General features: G+C 37.0%; 1 protein-coding gene across 2 annotated transcripts; it reads right to left on the bottom strand.

Annotated features, from left to right (window-relative positions):
- Nucleotides 1-234: 234 nt before the first annotated feature.
- LOC147630278 (E3 ubiquitin-protein ligase PRT1-like) lies at nt 235-4,333 on the bottom strand. 2 transcript variants are annotated; one of them, XM_086809966.1, is made up of 7 exons: nt 4,008-4,333; nt 3,872-3,900; nt 3,283-3,462; nt 2,741-3,085; nt 1,896-2,114; nt 1,339-1,406; nt 235-656 (listed from the first exon to the last, which is right to left on the bottom strand). In XM_086809966.1, the coding sequence occupies exons 1-7, from the start codon at nt 4,052-4,054 to the stop codon at nt 345-347; spliced, it is 1,200 nt and encodes a 399-aa protein (XP_086666092.1). In that variant the 5' UTR covers nt 4,055-4,333; the 3' UTR covers nt 235-344. The 2 variants fall into 2 exon arrangements, with proteins under 2 accessions (XP_086666092.1, XP_086666093.1); XM_086809967.1 differs by lacking the exons at nt 3,872-3,900; nt 4,008-4,333 and adding an exon at nt 3,574-3,603.
- Nucleotides 4,334-16,357: the final 12,024 nt, after the last annotated feature.

Here is a 16,357-nt window from a genome sequence, read left to right as displayed (position 1 = left end):
ATATATACACATACATATATATATATATACATACATACATACATATATATGAATGGGGAGTATGATTACAAATATGAGAAATTTCTTTTTCTACTTCATACTCCTTTTCCCACTAGGCCACCTAGGAGTAAGTGATTCCATTTGCCCATAACCATCTAGTGCCTCTTCAAGACAAATACTACATTAGAAAAATAATTAATATTTTGTAACATGTGCATAGTTTTAGTATGCAAGAATGGTTAGACATTCTAATTTCTATTCAAACTAATCCAATGTGACACTCATCTCCATGATATCCAAACAAATTTTGGGTGTTGATTAGAATATTTAATATATATCCATGATTACATGAGACAATCAATGTAGTCATCAAAATCATCAAATAGTATATGTTGTTGGTGTTGAATTTGTCGGCGTTGGAGGAGTGCATTGGAATTGAGGTTTAACATCAAGGGGCCTACATTGATGCGCCTCAATCTCACATGATTAGTATCTGAATTCATGCTTCTCACCTCCTCCATGTGATGGTGGGTGCCATGATGTTGATTGAAGCGCCCATCAACACAGATGGTTCCCTTGCACTCACCACATAAATCAAAGCCTACCTTCTCAGGGCAATCTTTGCAATGGTAACGTTGGCCCACAATTGGAAACATCTGTCAAAATACAATCACTTCAATACAACAGTTACTATTTATAAAACAACATTGTTTTAACCCCTTGTTAGTTAGCATTACAAATGCTAAAGGTAGACATAGCGTTAGTGCTTTTTGGGGACTATTTTTATTGTGTTCATTGCATTTGAAACCTCTTCTTTATACTTTTTACTCTCTTATTTAAATTATGGAAGTTGGTGTAGTTGCTATGATGTTAAAACAATCATCATCGTCGTCGTCGTCATCTTCAGACTGCACTATTATGTTTTATGTTCCTATCTCCTATCTTTCTTGTAAAGGCAGTCGTTGATTTTGGCACCATCGCTATAAGCATAGCTTTGAAATGGAAGGTCTTAGTGTCCTAGTTAATTTGAAGTTTGAAACAACCTTGTCAAAATATTTCAACACCTTTTTAAGGCTTGTGTGTGTGTGTGTGTGTGTGTGTGTGTGTGCAAGATGGAATTTTATCTCTTGTTGAAAATCAACACAATTAATTCTGGATTTGATTTTGAAGATCATTTTTGTAATTTTTAGTGTGGTATGATAATAGCCCTATTAGAACTTAAGGCAAACTAAACATATTTCCCCTTTATGTTTGATTGACCAACTTAAATTTCTTTAAATCTTCTTGATAGTGTGTTCACAAAAAAAAGGCCTTACTAATTTTCATCAAAGAGCTTACCCCACATCCATCGCACCCAACGCCTTCATGAACCATATCGTAATGTTGCTCCTCTTCCAAACAACCATCTGAATTTCACAAAGTCAATCCATGATCATGCATTAGAGACAAACTATAATATCCAAAATTTGACGTCCAATAATATTGTAGCTAAATCCAAACTTGTCATTTTCAACCATGTTGTTTTTTGGCTTTTTGTAGCTCTCACTTTTATTACTCAAAATTAATAATAAGCTAATTTGAATTGTAGGAGACACCATTTATAAGTGCGAATAAAGGTGTAAGAAAAAAATTCCTCCCATCTACTTGTCTCATAATATAATGATACATATTTTCCCCAACTTTGAAGTAAGAAAGTTTTCACTTTAGGTTACATCAAATGAGAAGCTAACAAGTTATGCTACATTTGATTGACTTAAACAAACTAATCAACCAAGTTTGGATCCATTGTTTAAGCATGTGTGAAGCTAATTAAAAACCATGTCTAGAGCAAATAAACCATGTATATGTGGAGCCATTGGATATTGATCAATGGAGGTTGATTAAGATAAACTCACCATTACATGGAGGTTTGGCGCCTTCCAAGGTAATATTAGTGTAATAAGAGGAGATTTTGTCTTTTCTTTGTTGATACTGTGAAGGGAATGTAGCCTCCAAGTAATTGTGAAGCTCCAAGCACACATGTATCGAAGACCCCGGATGGGGACACTCACACGATGGACACTTGCTTAATAGAGTATTAGAGTTGGGCTTCTTCACACATGACTCACAGAAAGCTGCAAATTTTTTTTACACATCAATGTAAATGTAAAGTTAGCTTGATGCCATTATAATCCTTTTTTTTTATTTTTTAAAAAAATCATCTCCACTTAGAAAATCCAAAATAACTGCGTACATGTAATCGTGTGCAATACAACATGCAAATCAAGTGCATACAATCTAGATGCATTGCACTATAGCTCAATATATTCAAATAAGATCACTTTAGAAATGGTTACTATGTAGCAAGCATTATAATGGCATACCATATAATGATTGGGTCACAGACATGAGGTCACATCCAATTATAATGTATGCCATTGCAATATAACTCAATTGAGTGTATTAACTAATAAGATAAAATTAGAAATGGTTACTATGTAGCAACCATTATAATGGCATAAGATATAATGATTGGGTGTGAAATACTATATAGCAAGCATTAAATAATGGCATACTATATATTATCACATCAAAAATGGGTATTGCTATAAAAAGCATTATACTACAAGCAACTTAATATACAAGACTGAATTAGAGATGCTTTGAGAGTTGATTAAGAGTGCAAAAGGGCCACAATGCAAGCAATTGACAGGACTAGAAAGCGATTAATTATAAAAAGGGATTGGGTTTATTTAAAAACCTTGGCCACAATTCAACACCACTGGCCTGTAGAGCAATTGATTGCATAATGCACATGGGAAGTCTTGCGGAGCCAGATCTTTGCAATGATCACCGCCAGCTTCTTCAGATGCATCTGGCAGGGTTCCGGTGATTAGATCCAAATCCTGACAATTGGCATTCTTGATCTCTGAGATTAGCTGCAAGCCTTCACAACTGTGGGGCAAATCCAGTGGTTTAGAGTGCTTGTTTAATGAATTTGAATGGGTGAATGCCTGCTGCTTTTCTTCAATCTGGGGGCTTGTAGATGTTAAGCTCCCGCGTGGAGAGATTCGGGGTGAGAAAACCTGCTCACTCTCCTCCATATCTGCATACAGGGCGGCACCCACAACGGTACTCTCAGCAACTTTTTGAACCGTCGAGTTTTTCAAGTATAAAAACCTTGGATGAGATCAGAGATTAACGCTTGGATTAGTCATGGACTAATCCTGCAATATGGTGGGTGATCAGAGATTAACGGTTGGATTAATCGTGGACTAATCCATGGTGGGAGAGAGATTAAACCTTGGATTTCGCGAGCCCTGGCCTTGTAGTGTTCTGGGAGCACCTTGATTAAGGAGAAATGAAGGAGAGAGCACACCCTTGGGAAATGGATGTAGGGCCTCCTGCACACTGGGCATTGGGACTGCTTCTTTGAATCCATGGCCCTGTGCACGCACCAAAAGCAGAACACATGCCCGCAGGCTGCAGCAGAAATTCACCCAATTATTAGCACGAAATCCAGATGCAATCAGGTGCCCAATTGCTTAGCCTTGCATTTAATCCGATCTTAAGCGCGTGTAATTCACTTCGAACCTCCTGAATTTGGAATCTAATCATGTCTTATCTCCGCTGAATTCTCCTACTCGCTTACCCGAATGCTCCAAATCTCTAATTAATTCTGTATTACGTAACGGTAATCCCCAATGGATTATTTTTGACACCCAATTGCTCATTAGTACTAGATTTAATAATATCAGTAAGTACAGCTGCATATCCACATGAAAAATTAAAAGATTAAACTCAGCAAATCTATACTCCTGGCACCATTATAATTAATAATTACGGGCCATCTACTTTACACAGTAATTATTAGATCAAGGTCTGCACTCACATTGGACGATGGGCTTGAACACTAAATCCCTGCAGGAAGGCAGTACAAGAGCGTGTAAATCATCAAAAAAAAAAAATTGCATCTCTGTGGGGAAGAAATATTATCGTTCGTTTGATGAGAGGAAGAGAGAGCTCACAAGCAGATGAAGCATCGAAAGCGCTCCCCATTGGCGGCAGCCTCCATTAGAAGACGGACTGATTACTAATAAGCTGGGTTAATAAGGGGTTAATGGTAAGTAATGCTATAAGTAACAACAAAGGAGATTTTTTGGCATAACCTTAGACCTTAGTGGAGCTGCCCACATGCGCACACACACTCCTCCTTTGCAAAGGCTACCTATATTTGTATTCAAAGGAATTGCAACCTTTATTTGCAAGAGTAAAGGATTCTCCTTTAGTGTATCTCCCTTGAAGGCGACTTTGAAGGCGACTCTATGTGTGTCCCCCTTTATGTTTTTTTTTAAATAAATAAAAAATCCATCTTTTCATCTTCTTGTTTCTTTCTCTGGCCCAAACAATGAGCCATGAAGAGGATCCCATCCCCCAATGCATGTACAAGTATGTACAAAAACTAAGGTCTTCTCTTGTCAATTTTGACCAGCTTTGTTAGGTCTGTTCAAAGCAGCCACCCCAAACAGTGCTTATCTTAGGTAGCTCTTAATAGTAGAGCACGATGAGCAACATGATCACCTTCAATTTTTCTTTTAAAAATCTCCTTATTGTGCTTACCGAGATGTGTTGTAAAGGAGGAAGACTATCCCTATTCATTCAAACCACAAAATCAATGTTGTTGCAATCAATCTCTAGAGTCCCATGGGACCTGCTCTACAAAGGTTATGATGACTTTTGCTCAAAGACCTACTTTATCCCCATCACATCAGAGGAACATGGGTAGCTTAAAAGATGTTTGTGTGGTAATAAAAAAACTTCACATTGTCATCCATCTCCTGGAAATCTAGTATGTTGAAATATGATTCACCAAGGCATGGCAATTTATGTATAAATCCTTCATCATTGTGTGCACATGCCTTGCATCCTTTTAATATTGAGATCTTGTAAGAGTGCATAGCCAAATAACAAATAAGAATTGCGGTGGGTGGGTGAACTATGCACACATAGACCATGCACATGCTTTTCCACTCCCCAAAATTCTTCTTTAAGCATCTAGAATTCTTGAAAATGCAACCTTCCAAAGGAAACTTTCCCTCATCTCACCAATCATGTGCCGTATGATTCTATATCGGTACCTTTAAGTCGTTTTCTTATGATTTCACCTTTCTATGCTTCATTCTTGAACATGCACGTCACTTGTTGGTTGCTCTCTGCACTTCACACAAATATTTTTGTATTACAAAGTGATAAGGGTATGCTTCATATGAAAGAGTACCCAAGTTGTTGGCCATGGGACCACTGTGATTGACAATTTAGAAGGAAAGTGTTTATAAAAAAAAATGATTTAGGAAGGTCATGTACGTGGTGTGCCGCTAAGATGAGAAACAGGCGATGGCCGACTCAATGGGATGATCTCCTTATGAGGCTGCTTGTCGCCCCCCGACGGGGCTATGCTCGAGGTGAGACATTATAGGATTGCTTCGGTCATCAGCTTCATGCCTCACCTCAGCTCGATCTCGGAATGTTCCATGCAAGTCGACATGGACGACTTAGAAGTGTCGTGACCCCCAGGCTCGTCAGGCCGGTGGCATCACGCTTATGGGAAGAAGGAGCAACCCCCACCTTGAAGATGATGCAAATCGTGTGCTTCTTTAGATTTAAAGTAAGATGGCACTATGTCACTAAATTTTAAAAAATAAACCCAATTTCCTTGTCAAGTATGCTTGTTAATTATTCATCATCTAAAGTAAATTGAACACAATGAGTATGAGGCAATTAGCTCCACAAGTTGAAAATAGCATCCCCCCCTTTTCCTATAAATGGAATAACTTAGGTTGAATAGAGGTAAAAATATAGCTTGAAAAGCATTGGTTGATGTGTGTCAGTAATTACTTTTTGTTTGAGTATGAATAAACACCTCAACTAAGTATGTTTGTTGCATTATAAGGCATGAAACCTTTAGCATTTTACTGGTACATAAATTTCATTCCATATATCTTCTTGATTGGTATCATATTTTCCTTTTGATACCAATTATTGGACCTAAATTATGGCTTCTTGTTTCTTAACCATGAACTTAAATATAGATCGTTTACATTAACTTAATGGATAAATATATGTGTCATGACATGTATGTACCAATTGTTGTACCTAAATTATAGCTTCTTCTTTTCTTTATCTTGAACTTAAAGATAGATCATTTACATTAACTTGATGGATAAGTATTTGTGTCATAATCATGACTCCATTCATGTGATAATGGTATGTCTCATACAATAAAATATGTGAGTCCATTCATGATAATGGTACGTCTCATGCAATACAATTGTGTGACTCTTCTTCACATTCATCCAATTTGTAGACATCAATTCCTAGTCACAATCTTCTAGAATGAAAACTTTTGCAAGCCTTTGTTCTCTTGTGGAATTATCATCTTGTACGAGATTTCTAATGGTAGGCTGATACTTGACTTCTCATTCAAACTCAAGAAAGTTTTCAAAATAATTTTTCATTCTTTGAAGGGCTAAGAAATTCAAACAACTTTGTTATTTGGTTTTACTAACCATAGTGGATGTTTGTATTTCATGTAGTTGAATGCATTTATAAATGTGGATTTTGAATCTACATAACTAGAGTAAAAAACTTTAAAGCATTAATCTTATAACTTGATTGCATTGACTTAAATCCAAAAATCTTACCAAGATCATCCACTTTCATAATTATGACTATCACTATTGCTAGAGTCTCCTTAAGGGGACACACATTCATGATAAATGTTCAGTCTTCAAAGAGGCAATCACATTCATGCCAATCATATAAATGTTCAGTCTCTTCAAAGAGGCAATCACATTCATGCCAATCAGATTAGATGCCTTATTCAATTTAAATCAATACTCTTTATTAAAGAAAATTTGCTGTAAGTTGAATTCTTTGGGAGAAAAATAAATGACTCTAGACTTTCTGATGATAACTTCTCCTTCGTCACCTTACATACAACACCACAATTCATGATGCGGCATGACTCTTATTTTTTCCAATATAATACTTTAATTTATTAAGGTAAGATTTTAAACATCTGCATGCACACTTGTTCAAAGTTCAAAATTTCCCAAAGAATGCAAAATTTCAAAGTTATTGAACAAGGAATTGAAAGATGAAGTATGACTTTGGTTTAATAATGGATTGTGAGAATGGGTGGACAAAAGCACCAACTTATTAGTACTACATGAACACCAAGGAAAAAAATAGGGGCTCACCCACTGGCTGATCTAAGGGAGTTTTCAAAATGGTAGGGATAATTTCCATGGCCTTTGAAAAAATGATTTGCCCATAAGAATCTTACTTTATCCCACTTGAAGTACTTGAATAATAGATAAGGAGCCATGTGGAGAGATCTATGGTTAATTATTTAACTTCATGGTGGACTAAATGCCTAAAAAGAGGCTTTTGGGGAGATTTTGAGAGTATCTTCTATTCACAATAGTGAATAACTCATAGATGGGTTAATGTCTACCTCTTTTTATGAGATTGAATTCGCCCATACTTAAATACCATTTGAAAAAAAACTACCCCAAAGTTCTATGCTTTTATATAGGGTATCCCTTCTTTTATTCTTATCTCGATAGTGCAAGTTGAGTCAATATTTTTTACTTGTAATGTGAGTATATTTTAGTAAAAAACCAATTAATGTTGTTATCCTATCCAAAAAAAAAGGTTTTAAAAAATCATTCTCCCAAAGCCACAACATAAGCTTTAAAATTCCTAACTAGTCTTTGCATTTGGATTTTAATCCCCACCATGGACAATCTTTGCCACGGATTCTTGCCCTCTATTTTTTAATAGATAATTATTTAATCCCAAGAATGCTTTTTAATATATTATTCTTCAATCCCAAGCATGCTTTTTCTTCTCCCACAAAAGGGATAGGTTTGAGACTAATTGATGTCCTCCCTCAAGTTAATCTTGAAATAGATTAAATGTGATTAAAGGGTTAGAGGGCCACTAAATGAGCCATTACATGGGTTGGGATTCATGGTTGCACCCACACATTATTTCTTAAATGAGATACATATTTAAATAACTCTATCAAGCTAACCTCTTACCTCCTTTTAAAAAAATAGTAGTTCTTTTAGAAGACCTCAAATTTTGTTCTTACTTTACTGGATCCCAATGGGAGATAGTTAGCAAGATCCATAACTATATAATGATTAACACCAGTCTTGTTTAAAAAAAACCATTTTTGTGGATTTTTGTATAACTAAAATTAAATTTATGCTAAGAACTATTTAAGCCCCTCCAAATCAAGTATGATGAGAACTATTTAATCCATTTTTATAGCTTTCTTTGTAATTTCAAAAAATGACCCAATTTTCATTTAAAAATCGCACCCAAATTTTTGTTTATAAAATTGGACACACTTGAGGAGTTTTATCACTTTTCAAAATCATGAAATTATGAGAAACCCCCCTTCTCTTAGTTCTATCAAATGTTTGATTTTGGCAACATATATGTCATTAAAATAGATATGGAATGGAAGTCCTAGTGTAATAATCTAATCTAATATTTGAAACAAACACCTTAAATCTATATCATTAAAATAGATTCGGAACGGAAGTCCGAGTGTAATAATCTAATCTAAAATTTAAACAAACATGTTAAATTGTTGCAACATGTACAAAAGGATTAGCGCTCTCTCTCTCTCTCTCTCTCTCTCTCTCTCTCTCTCTCTCTCTCTCTCTCATTCAATACTAGATATCATGCTATTATTTTATTTTAAATCTCTCGTGTTTCCTCTAATGCCCCCCTTCTCTTAGTTTTAGCAAATGTTTGATTTTGGTAACATCTATATCATTAAAATAGCTTTGAAATGGAAGTCCTACTATAATAATCTCTTGTGTTTCCTCCAATGGAAATTATGAAACCCCCCTTCTCTTAGTTTTATCAAATGTTTGCTTTTGGCAACATCTATATCATTAAAATAGATATGGAATGGAAGTCCTAGTGTAATAATCTAATCTAACATTTGAAACAAACACCTTAAATCTATATCATTAAAATAGATTTGGATGGAAGTCCTAGTGTAATAATCTAATCTAAAATTTGAAACAAACATGTTAAAATGTTGCAACATGCACTAAAGGATTAGCACTCTCTCTCTCTCTCTCTCTCTCTCTCTCTCTCTCTCTCTCTCTCTCTCTCTCTCTCTCTCACATTCAATACTAGATATCATGCTATTATTTTATTTTAAATCTCTCGTTTTTCCTCTAATGGAGATTATGAACCCCCCTTCTCTTAGTTTTAGCAAATGTTTGATTTTGGTAACATCTATATCATTAAAATAGCTTTGAAATGGAAGTCCTACTATAATAATCTCTTGTGTTTCCTCCAATGGAAATTATGAAACCCCCCTTCTCTTAGTTTTATCAAATGTTTGATTTTGGCAACATCTATATCATTAAAATAGATATGGAATGGAAGTCCTAGTGTAATAATCTAATCTAACATTTGAAACCAACATCTTAAATCTATATCATTAAAATAGATTTGGAACAGTGTAATAATCTAATCTAAAATTTAAAATAAACATGTTAAATTGTTGCAACATGTACTAAAGGATTAGCACACTCTCTCTCTCTCTCTCTCTCTCTCTCTCTCTCTCTCTCTCTCTCTCTCTCTCTCTCTCTCTCTAGGAGATGTGTGGAAGCCACTTGTAGTGCACAAATAGTTTGTGCACTCATTTAGAGTGCAGAAAGAATAGCAAATGATAAACAATCACAAGGAAGGCTTGCAAAGGTTTATCATGCGGACATGGGTGTGGAAGGTATTGGTTTGACTTGTGGACATGAGTGTGAAAGGTATTGGTTCACTAAAGTGTCTACACTATGGTGTTCCATAGTGTAAAGGTTTGTCATGTGGATAGGAATGTGCAAGGTATTGGTTGGACCTATGGAAATGGGTGTGGAAAGTATTGGTTCACAAAAGTGTCTACTCCATGGTGTGTCACCAAGGTGCTTGTAAAGAATGTCCTTATAGGCTACACATACATTTTCTTATGATGGATGGAGAAAGGAAACTAACTCATTGTGCTATTCATGCTAGATATCATGTGTACCTGAAGGAAGTAAAACGAGTTTCATAAGAGAGTTCAAAGATAAGATGAATAAATTCATACAAGATAGGGTTAGGAGAGCTAAAGCAATGTAAAAAATATTAGCTAAGAAAATTATTGTGGAAGCAATCCTAAAGGACAAGACAAACCAATCACTGAGAATGGATGATATTTAGTTGGAATAATTTCTTGATAAGATAGATCCTACACTTATTATGCTATTCATACTAGATATCATGTATAGCTAAAGGAAGTGAAATGCTATGAGAGCTCTTATCTTATCTTGTGTATGAGAGAGAGAGTGTATGTGTGTACTCTAGTGCATGTGCCTTGTGTGTGAGAGGGTGAGAGGGCGATTGCCTTGCATTTTGGTGTGAGCGACTCTGTGGTGACAGAGAGGAGGTGGAGATTGGAGGATTGGAGGTTCTACAAGAAGCAACCTTGGAGAGCCTCAAGGAACGTGGGCTCGAAACATTGGTAAGTACCCTACGATGCTTATTGTCTATTGCTTCTTCCATTTGTGAATGTGTGGAGTTCTCTTGAGATGTGTAGTAAGCCATAACATTTTTGGCATCGGATCCATCTCCTTAGAGCTCTAGCTCATACTATGCCATATTCAATGTTGCCTTTGCATTCTAGAAGTGCATTGTGAAAAACCCTATGGATAAGGTGTGTGTGGAAATGAACGAATTAGCTTAGTTATGAAAATTTGTGTTATTGAAGTGTGTGTGAGTATTTGGTAATGCTTTGAGGAAAGCTACACTTGGAATTTCTTTTGATTTTGATGTTTCCATCACCAATTTCGCTATCGTAGCACTTGGTGACACACGTTTTTTTTTCTAATTACAAAAATAAAGAGCCATTGGTTGTGTTGGTAATTTTCATTACATTCTATTTGCTAGACACAATCATTCTATATATATTGGGCAAGGAAATCACACTCTAAATCACGGAAAAGATTATTACGTTGGCTCGACTACTGTGACAAACACATGAAAATGCAAGAAGGCATTTCATAACGTGAAACTCATTGAATTTTACAACGTGAAACCCTACCCACCATTAGCGCTGAAAATCTTGGGATTGCCTTACTAAAGTTATTGCAACTTATCTTGACACAACTGACACCACAAGGAAATGGAAAAGTCTTATCTCATGAAAGTGTAGAAAAATATTTTCACAACATGAACCACAGTCTGCTATTTGACGGAGAACTGCCATTTCATGACGTGAAAAGGGTTGTTCACATATTGAAGAATTATCATACCAAAGGTAAAAGAGGGCCATAAGTGCACTATAGTAGTCATCCTGACTCAGATTGATACAATTCTAAACGGGAATTTCAAAGCATGAAACACAAGTTGTTTACGGCATAAATATTTCACGACACGAGACATGGTCTGCTAGACCAACACCATGCCAACTCTTTCATGTGTTAAGTGTGGTGTTGATCATCTGATCAAGGACTGCCCATATCGCACCAATGTCAATGTTTCTACATCATCTAACCATGCCACCATGAGGACTATAAGTGTGCAACCTAGAATATCACCGCTAGTAAATGTATTGACACGCGCATAATCAAAATAGGTGAACAAAGGGAAAAACCCAGGAGGTGTTACAACATCTAAGATTGGGAGAAGGAGAAGAGTGAAAAAGGTGGGCAAGGGTGACATCTTAGTCATAATTCAGGATGGATCCAAGGAAGATACCATTGACACCGGTTCCACCCAATCAAGGGAGGGAGACAAACAAGTGCCGAGGCGGCCGGATGAGTAGGCAAAAGAGAGACCAGCAACCCCCAAGGGTGTTGGAGAATATCCAAATGTTGAGGAGGAAATAAGAAAGATTGAGGAAGCTAAGGCCCTTACAGAGGAGTGTTAGCACAACCATGAAGCCAAATTAAGGGCTAACAGGGCTAGGGATTTAGTGTATCCACAGATTGAGTTGTTAAAGGAAAGAAAATTTGATGTACCTACTCCAATTCCAGAAGAGTCCAAGGAAGGGACTCATAGTGATCTAATGGCAAGAATGTTTGTAGACGCATATCAAGAATTGTTGAACCATTCATTCCCTGGGCTTGAATATGAGACAAACACGTGGAAGGAGCCCTCACTTGCCAGAGAACCTAGAGACATAGGCAGTCTCTCAACAATACTATCTACAACTGTCAAAATGCTGCTTGGACCATTTTTATACAACACGCCAAAATTGTGGGCAAATATCAAGGATTGGGTAGAAGGAATAATGAACCCAACGATCACCACATACGAGAGCCAGACACCTCTAGCAAGGAAAAACCAAGAACCTCTGAGGAAAGGGGAGCACCTAGATTCATCCAAAACCTGGTCAACCAATTGGGAGGTATTATGAGGGAGATGACATGAATGCCACAATTCCAATCCACTATAATGGGTACCAAGCACTTGCTATCCTAGATGGCAGTGTGGGTGTGAGCATTATCACCAAGCGATGTTGGAAAAACTAGGGAAAACTAGAGTTAGAAAGAGCGGACCTAATCGTTAAGATGGCAGATGGAACATCCTCAAGGCCAATGGGGTTATTGAAAAACATTAAGCTTAAGGTCTTTTTGTTTCGTTACCATCATGAATTTGTTATAATGGACTTTCTGCACCAACCAAATTCATATGTTATTATCTTGGGCAAACCCTTCATGAGGGAAGCCAAAGTGGTGCATGATTGGGCATTAGACCAAGTGTATCTACGAAAGGATTCACAAATTTTGAAGATTGATCTCCATACGTGGAAGGCACACCCCATGGAAGGGTGATTGTCTGGGGATCATTCGGTCACAAAACTGAACCAACCACATCCTTACAAGTCTACCAACCAATTAAAGAACACTCATGGGAAGAGGAAGAAAACGAGATGTACGCATCACTTCCACCTCCAAACTTTAGTGAAAACTGGATGCATGTACTTGCCACCATCAATGTGTTGCCTCCCAGAGGAACAAAGTATGTTGAATCAGGAACGATTCCCACTACCTCAATGCACATGGTGGATGTGTAACTCATGGAAGAGGAAATTGAGAATGAAGCCTCAAGTACAGAAGTGCCTCGATCGCATGGTCGCCACCAACAGCACCTAATGCCTCAGGAAGTGGCAAAAATAAAAGAGGTATATCACTCAATGCAATGCCTTGTTATGAAGTAAACCCACGAACGCCTAGTGTGGCTTAGATATCTTACAGTTACACTAAAGTGCTGTAATGAAAGGGGCTTGAGTTTGTACATAAGGAGAGGCTCATGGGCATGGTTATGAGGCCCAACATTAATGAGTGTGAAATGGTGGGCAAGTATATAAGTGAATATTATAACTAAAGTCAAAACACACCTTTACTAATGAAATCATACTTCTTGGAGCTCCATGCTTCTATGGCAATGGTGGTAATCCCTTGAGTGCATGTGGTACTCCATCATGAGTGCATGTGGTACTCCATTATGAGTGCAATATTTCTTTCTTTCTTTTCCCCATCTCATTATAGTGGTATCAGAGCCTTGTCTTTGATCTAAGATTTCTGAAAATTTTTAAAAAAATTTCATTTTCATGATTTTCTTGTCTAGAGTTTCTTTGAAATTTTCTTGATTTTGATTGATTTCTTGATCAAGAAATGGGGCATGGGGAGTGTGGAATGCTAGAATTCTCTTGGATTTTTGAATTGATTAATGTTTTAAGGGGCTATGGGTCACTGTGGACTAAACATTGGGGCAATCGCTCCAATGTTTGAGGGACTAAACATTGGATTTTTGAATTGATTAATGTTTTAAGGGGCTATGGGTCACTGTGGACTAAACATTGGGGCAATCGCTCCAAAATTTGAGGGACAGGACCAAAATTGGGGAAAATTCTATTAATCAAGATTAACTTTTCCTAATCAAAATGTTTAGGTTTTCCCTCTTCCTCATGTTTGATCTTGGAGAGAATAGGGCTTCAATCCATAGCCGTTTGATGCCATGAGTTTAGGGCTTTGATTCATCTTCTCCTCAGCTTTCTTTCAAGCTCTTCAATGGAGTCTTTCATGGACATTTTCACCACTGTTTTGGGTGTGAATCAAGTGTCTATTTGACTCCAAATCAAAGCTGAATTCATCACATTGCAACATGAGATGCTTGTGTAAGCTTAGATTAGTTAGGTTGTGAGGAGTCGTGGCTATTTCCATGTGGATTGCAGCGCTAAATCGCACATTAATCTGAGTTACTGAGCCACGTTACTGCACTTTCATAGCCATTTGATTCAAGCTTAATCTTGCTTAAGCTTGGCTTAAGCATGGTTATAAGGTTTCAATTGCTGCATTTTTTTTTCTGAACATTGGCATGGGATGTGGCCTTGGAAGGAGATGCCTACCAACTATGATCTCATGCGACTTGGATCACCTCTTCAAGCTTTCAACCATCTCAAGCCTTCTCAAGTTTTCAATTCTTCAAATCTTCAACAACTATGCAAGGTGTAAGATTTTGCTTATGCTTTTGAACACCATTGATGGAAGCATTGCATAAAGGCATTTTTAGCTTTTTGATTACTATGGCTTCAAGCTTTTTGAAAACCTCTCTTCCTTTGAACACCATTGAAGAAGCATTCCATGAAGGCATTTTCAGCTTTTGATCACTATGGCTTCAAGCTTTTTGAAAACCTCTCTTCAAGCTATTTGAAACCATAGATTGAAGCCTTTGATTGTCAATGCTTCAAAGACTTGCATGCTAATTACAATGGTGGAATGCTCATGAGACTTATAAGCTTTTGCATGGCCATTACATCCACCATTGAAGGGACTTTGGAATGCATCATATGAGCCCTTGATTTGCTTAAGCATTAAGCAAGCATCACTCCTTTGGTGTTCATTGAACCAATTGGAATCTACTTGCCATATGATGGATTGTTTGGTTCATTGATGAGGGTCATGGAGGAGTAATGGCAAAACTTGATTGAAGTGATGCAAAATAGTGAGTTGTGCTTGTGAATCACATGATTTTTGGATGCTCTGTGGATGTTGTTTTTGTGGTGATTGATGTGATGGAGCTACTTTGGATGAATGGGAAAAGCATGAGTACATGCTTTTTGTAAAATGATGAATGAAATAGCATGAGTCATGCTAAAAACATTATAAGTACTATCTTATCCTTTTGAAGCTACATCCACATACATTTCACTTGTATCCCACTTCATTTCATAGTATCTAGTATGCTCGTGAGGGTACTTCGGGCATTGGAGGAGAGGCTCGGGGGGAGCATGGCATGAACTCTCCTTGTCGTTGACTTTCAACAAAAAGTCAAAACAGAGAGGTATTGGGGTGCTTAAAGTGGTGATCTAGGGTGATAGAAGTGTTCATCTCATCAAAGCAAATGCGAGCAAACTAAAGAAATCCAAATTTGTCTGCTGTTTGCTATATTAACCACTTGGTAGCATGGGGAACCGGGGAAGGCCATCGAGATCTTAAGCACAAGTGCCCGTGGAAGACAACCAAGCTCATGATGATGCTAATGAAGTTGTTCGTGTGATTTGGTATAGGTGGATGATGCTCCATTCAGTGAGAATCCACATTCCAATGTTGAACATGGGCAAAGTTCAAGGGCTATGCAACAAGATAGAGTACCTCTTCATGACATTAGTGGGCGAATAGTCAATGAAGGAATGCTGACACACACTAATGGACAGGATCAAATCTCATTGGGTAACATTACTTAGGATATGTTAAGGATTTCTCTTACCGATGCAATCAAAGATGCTCAAAAAGAGGTGCTTTACATTAGTAGGGTGGTTGCAAGATGAGGTTATCTAGTTTCATGTAGTGGGCGCCCTTGGCTTTAGCTGGAAAACAGGCATTTTTTCAAGAAGAATAGCCAATCTCTCATAGTTAGCCAAGGAGTTTCACTTCAAGGTCTTCTAATGAAACATCATATGCAAAGTTGGGCACCTAAAACTATAATCTGATCGAATATCCAATAATTGCAAATCCCCTTTTCTTTGGGAACCAAGTTTGTATACAGGCCCTGTCCTAGGTTTAGACAGGTACAGTGAATGTGAGTAAATTGCCTATAACTTTTACATTATTACTCATATGATGTTTCCACTTTGCATATCACAAATACAAATAACATAGAGCTTAACTTGATTTATCGAGTAATTTTTGATGTGTTCTACTATTTTTTATATTATTTAAAATGTATTAGAATTGTTAAAAAACATACTATTTTATCCTCCCACCACATCTACCATTTAAAATGCTCAAATTGTATGGATCTAGTG

This window comes from Cibotium barometz, chromosome 16 (assembly GCF_041138505.1).
Source record: "Cibotium barometz isolate CiBa-2024 chromosome 16, ASM4113850v1, whole genome shotgun sequence".
NCBI classification, from domain to species: domain Eukaryota; kingdom Viridiplantae; phylum Streptophyta; class Polypodiopsida; order Cyatheales; family Cibotiaceae; genus Cibotium; species Cibotium barometz.
Note: the sequence above shows the minus strand (reverse complement) of the source record. Positions and strands in the feature narration are given on the sequence as shown.

Excerpts from the sequence above, each read along its gene's own strand:
- LOC147630278 (XM_086809966.1), bottom strand. The coding sequence starts at position 4,054 with ATGGAGGCTGCCGCCAATGGGGAGCGCTTTCGATGCTTCATCTGCTT. Across the intron at positions 2,115-2,740 it reads GGTGTTGAATTGTGGCCAAG|CTTTCTGTGAGTCATGTGTG; the intron begins GTTTTTAAATAA and ends AAAAATTTGCAG. Across the intron at positions 657-1,338 it reads TTGGGTGCGATGGATGTGGG|ATGTTTCCAATTGTGGGCCA; the intron begins GTAAGCTCTTTG and ends GTATTTTGACAG.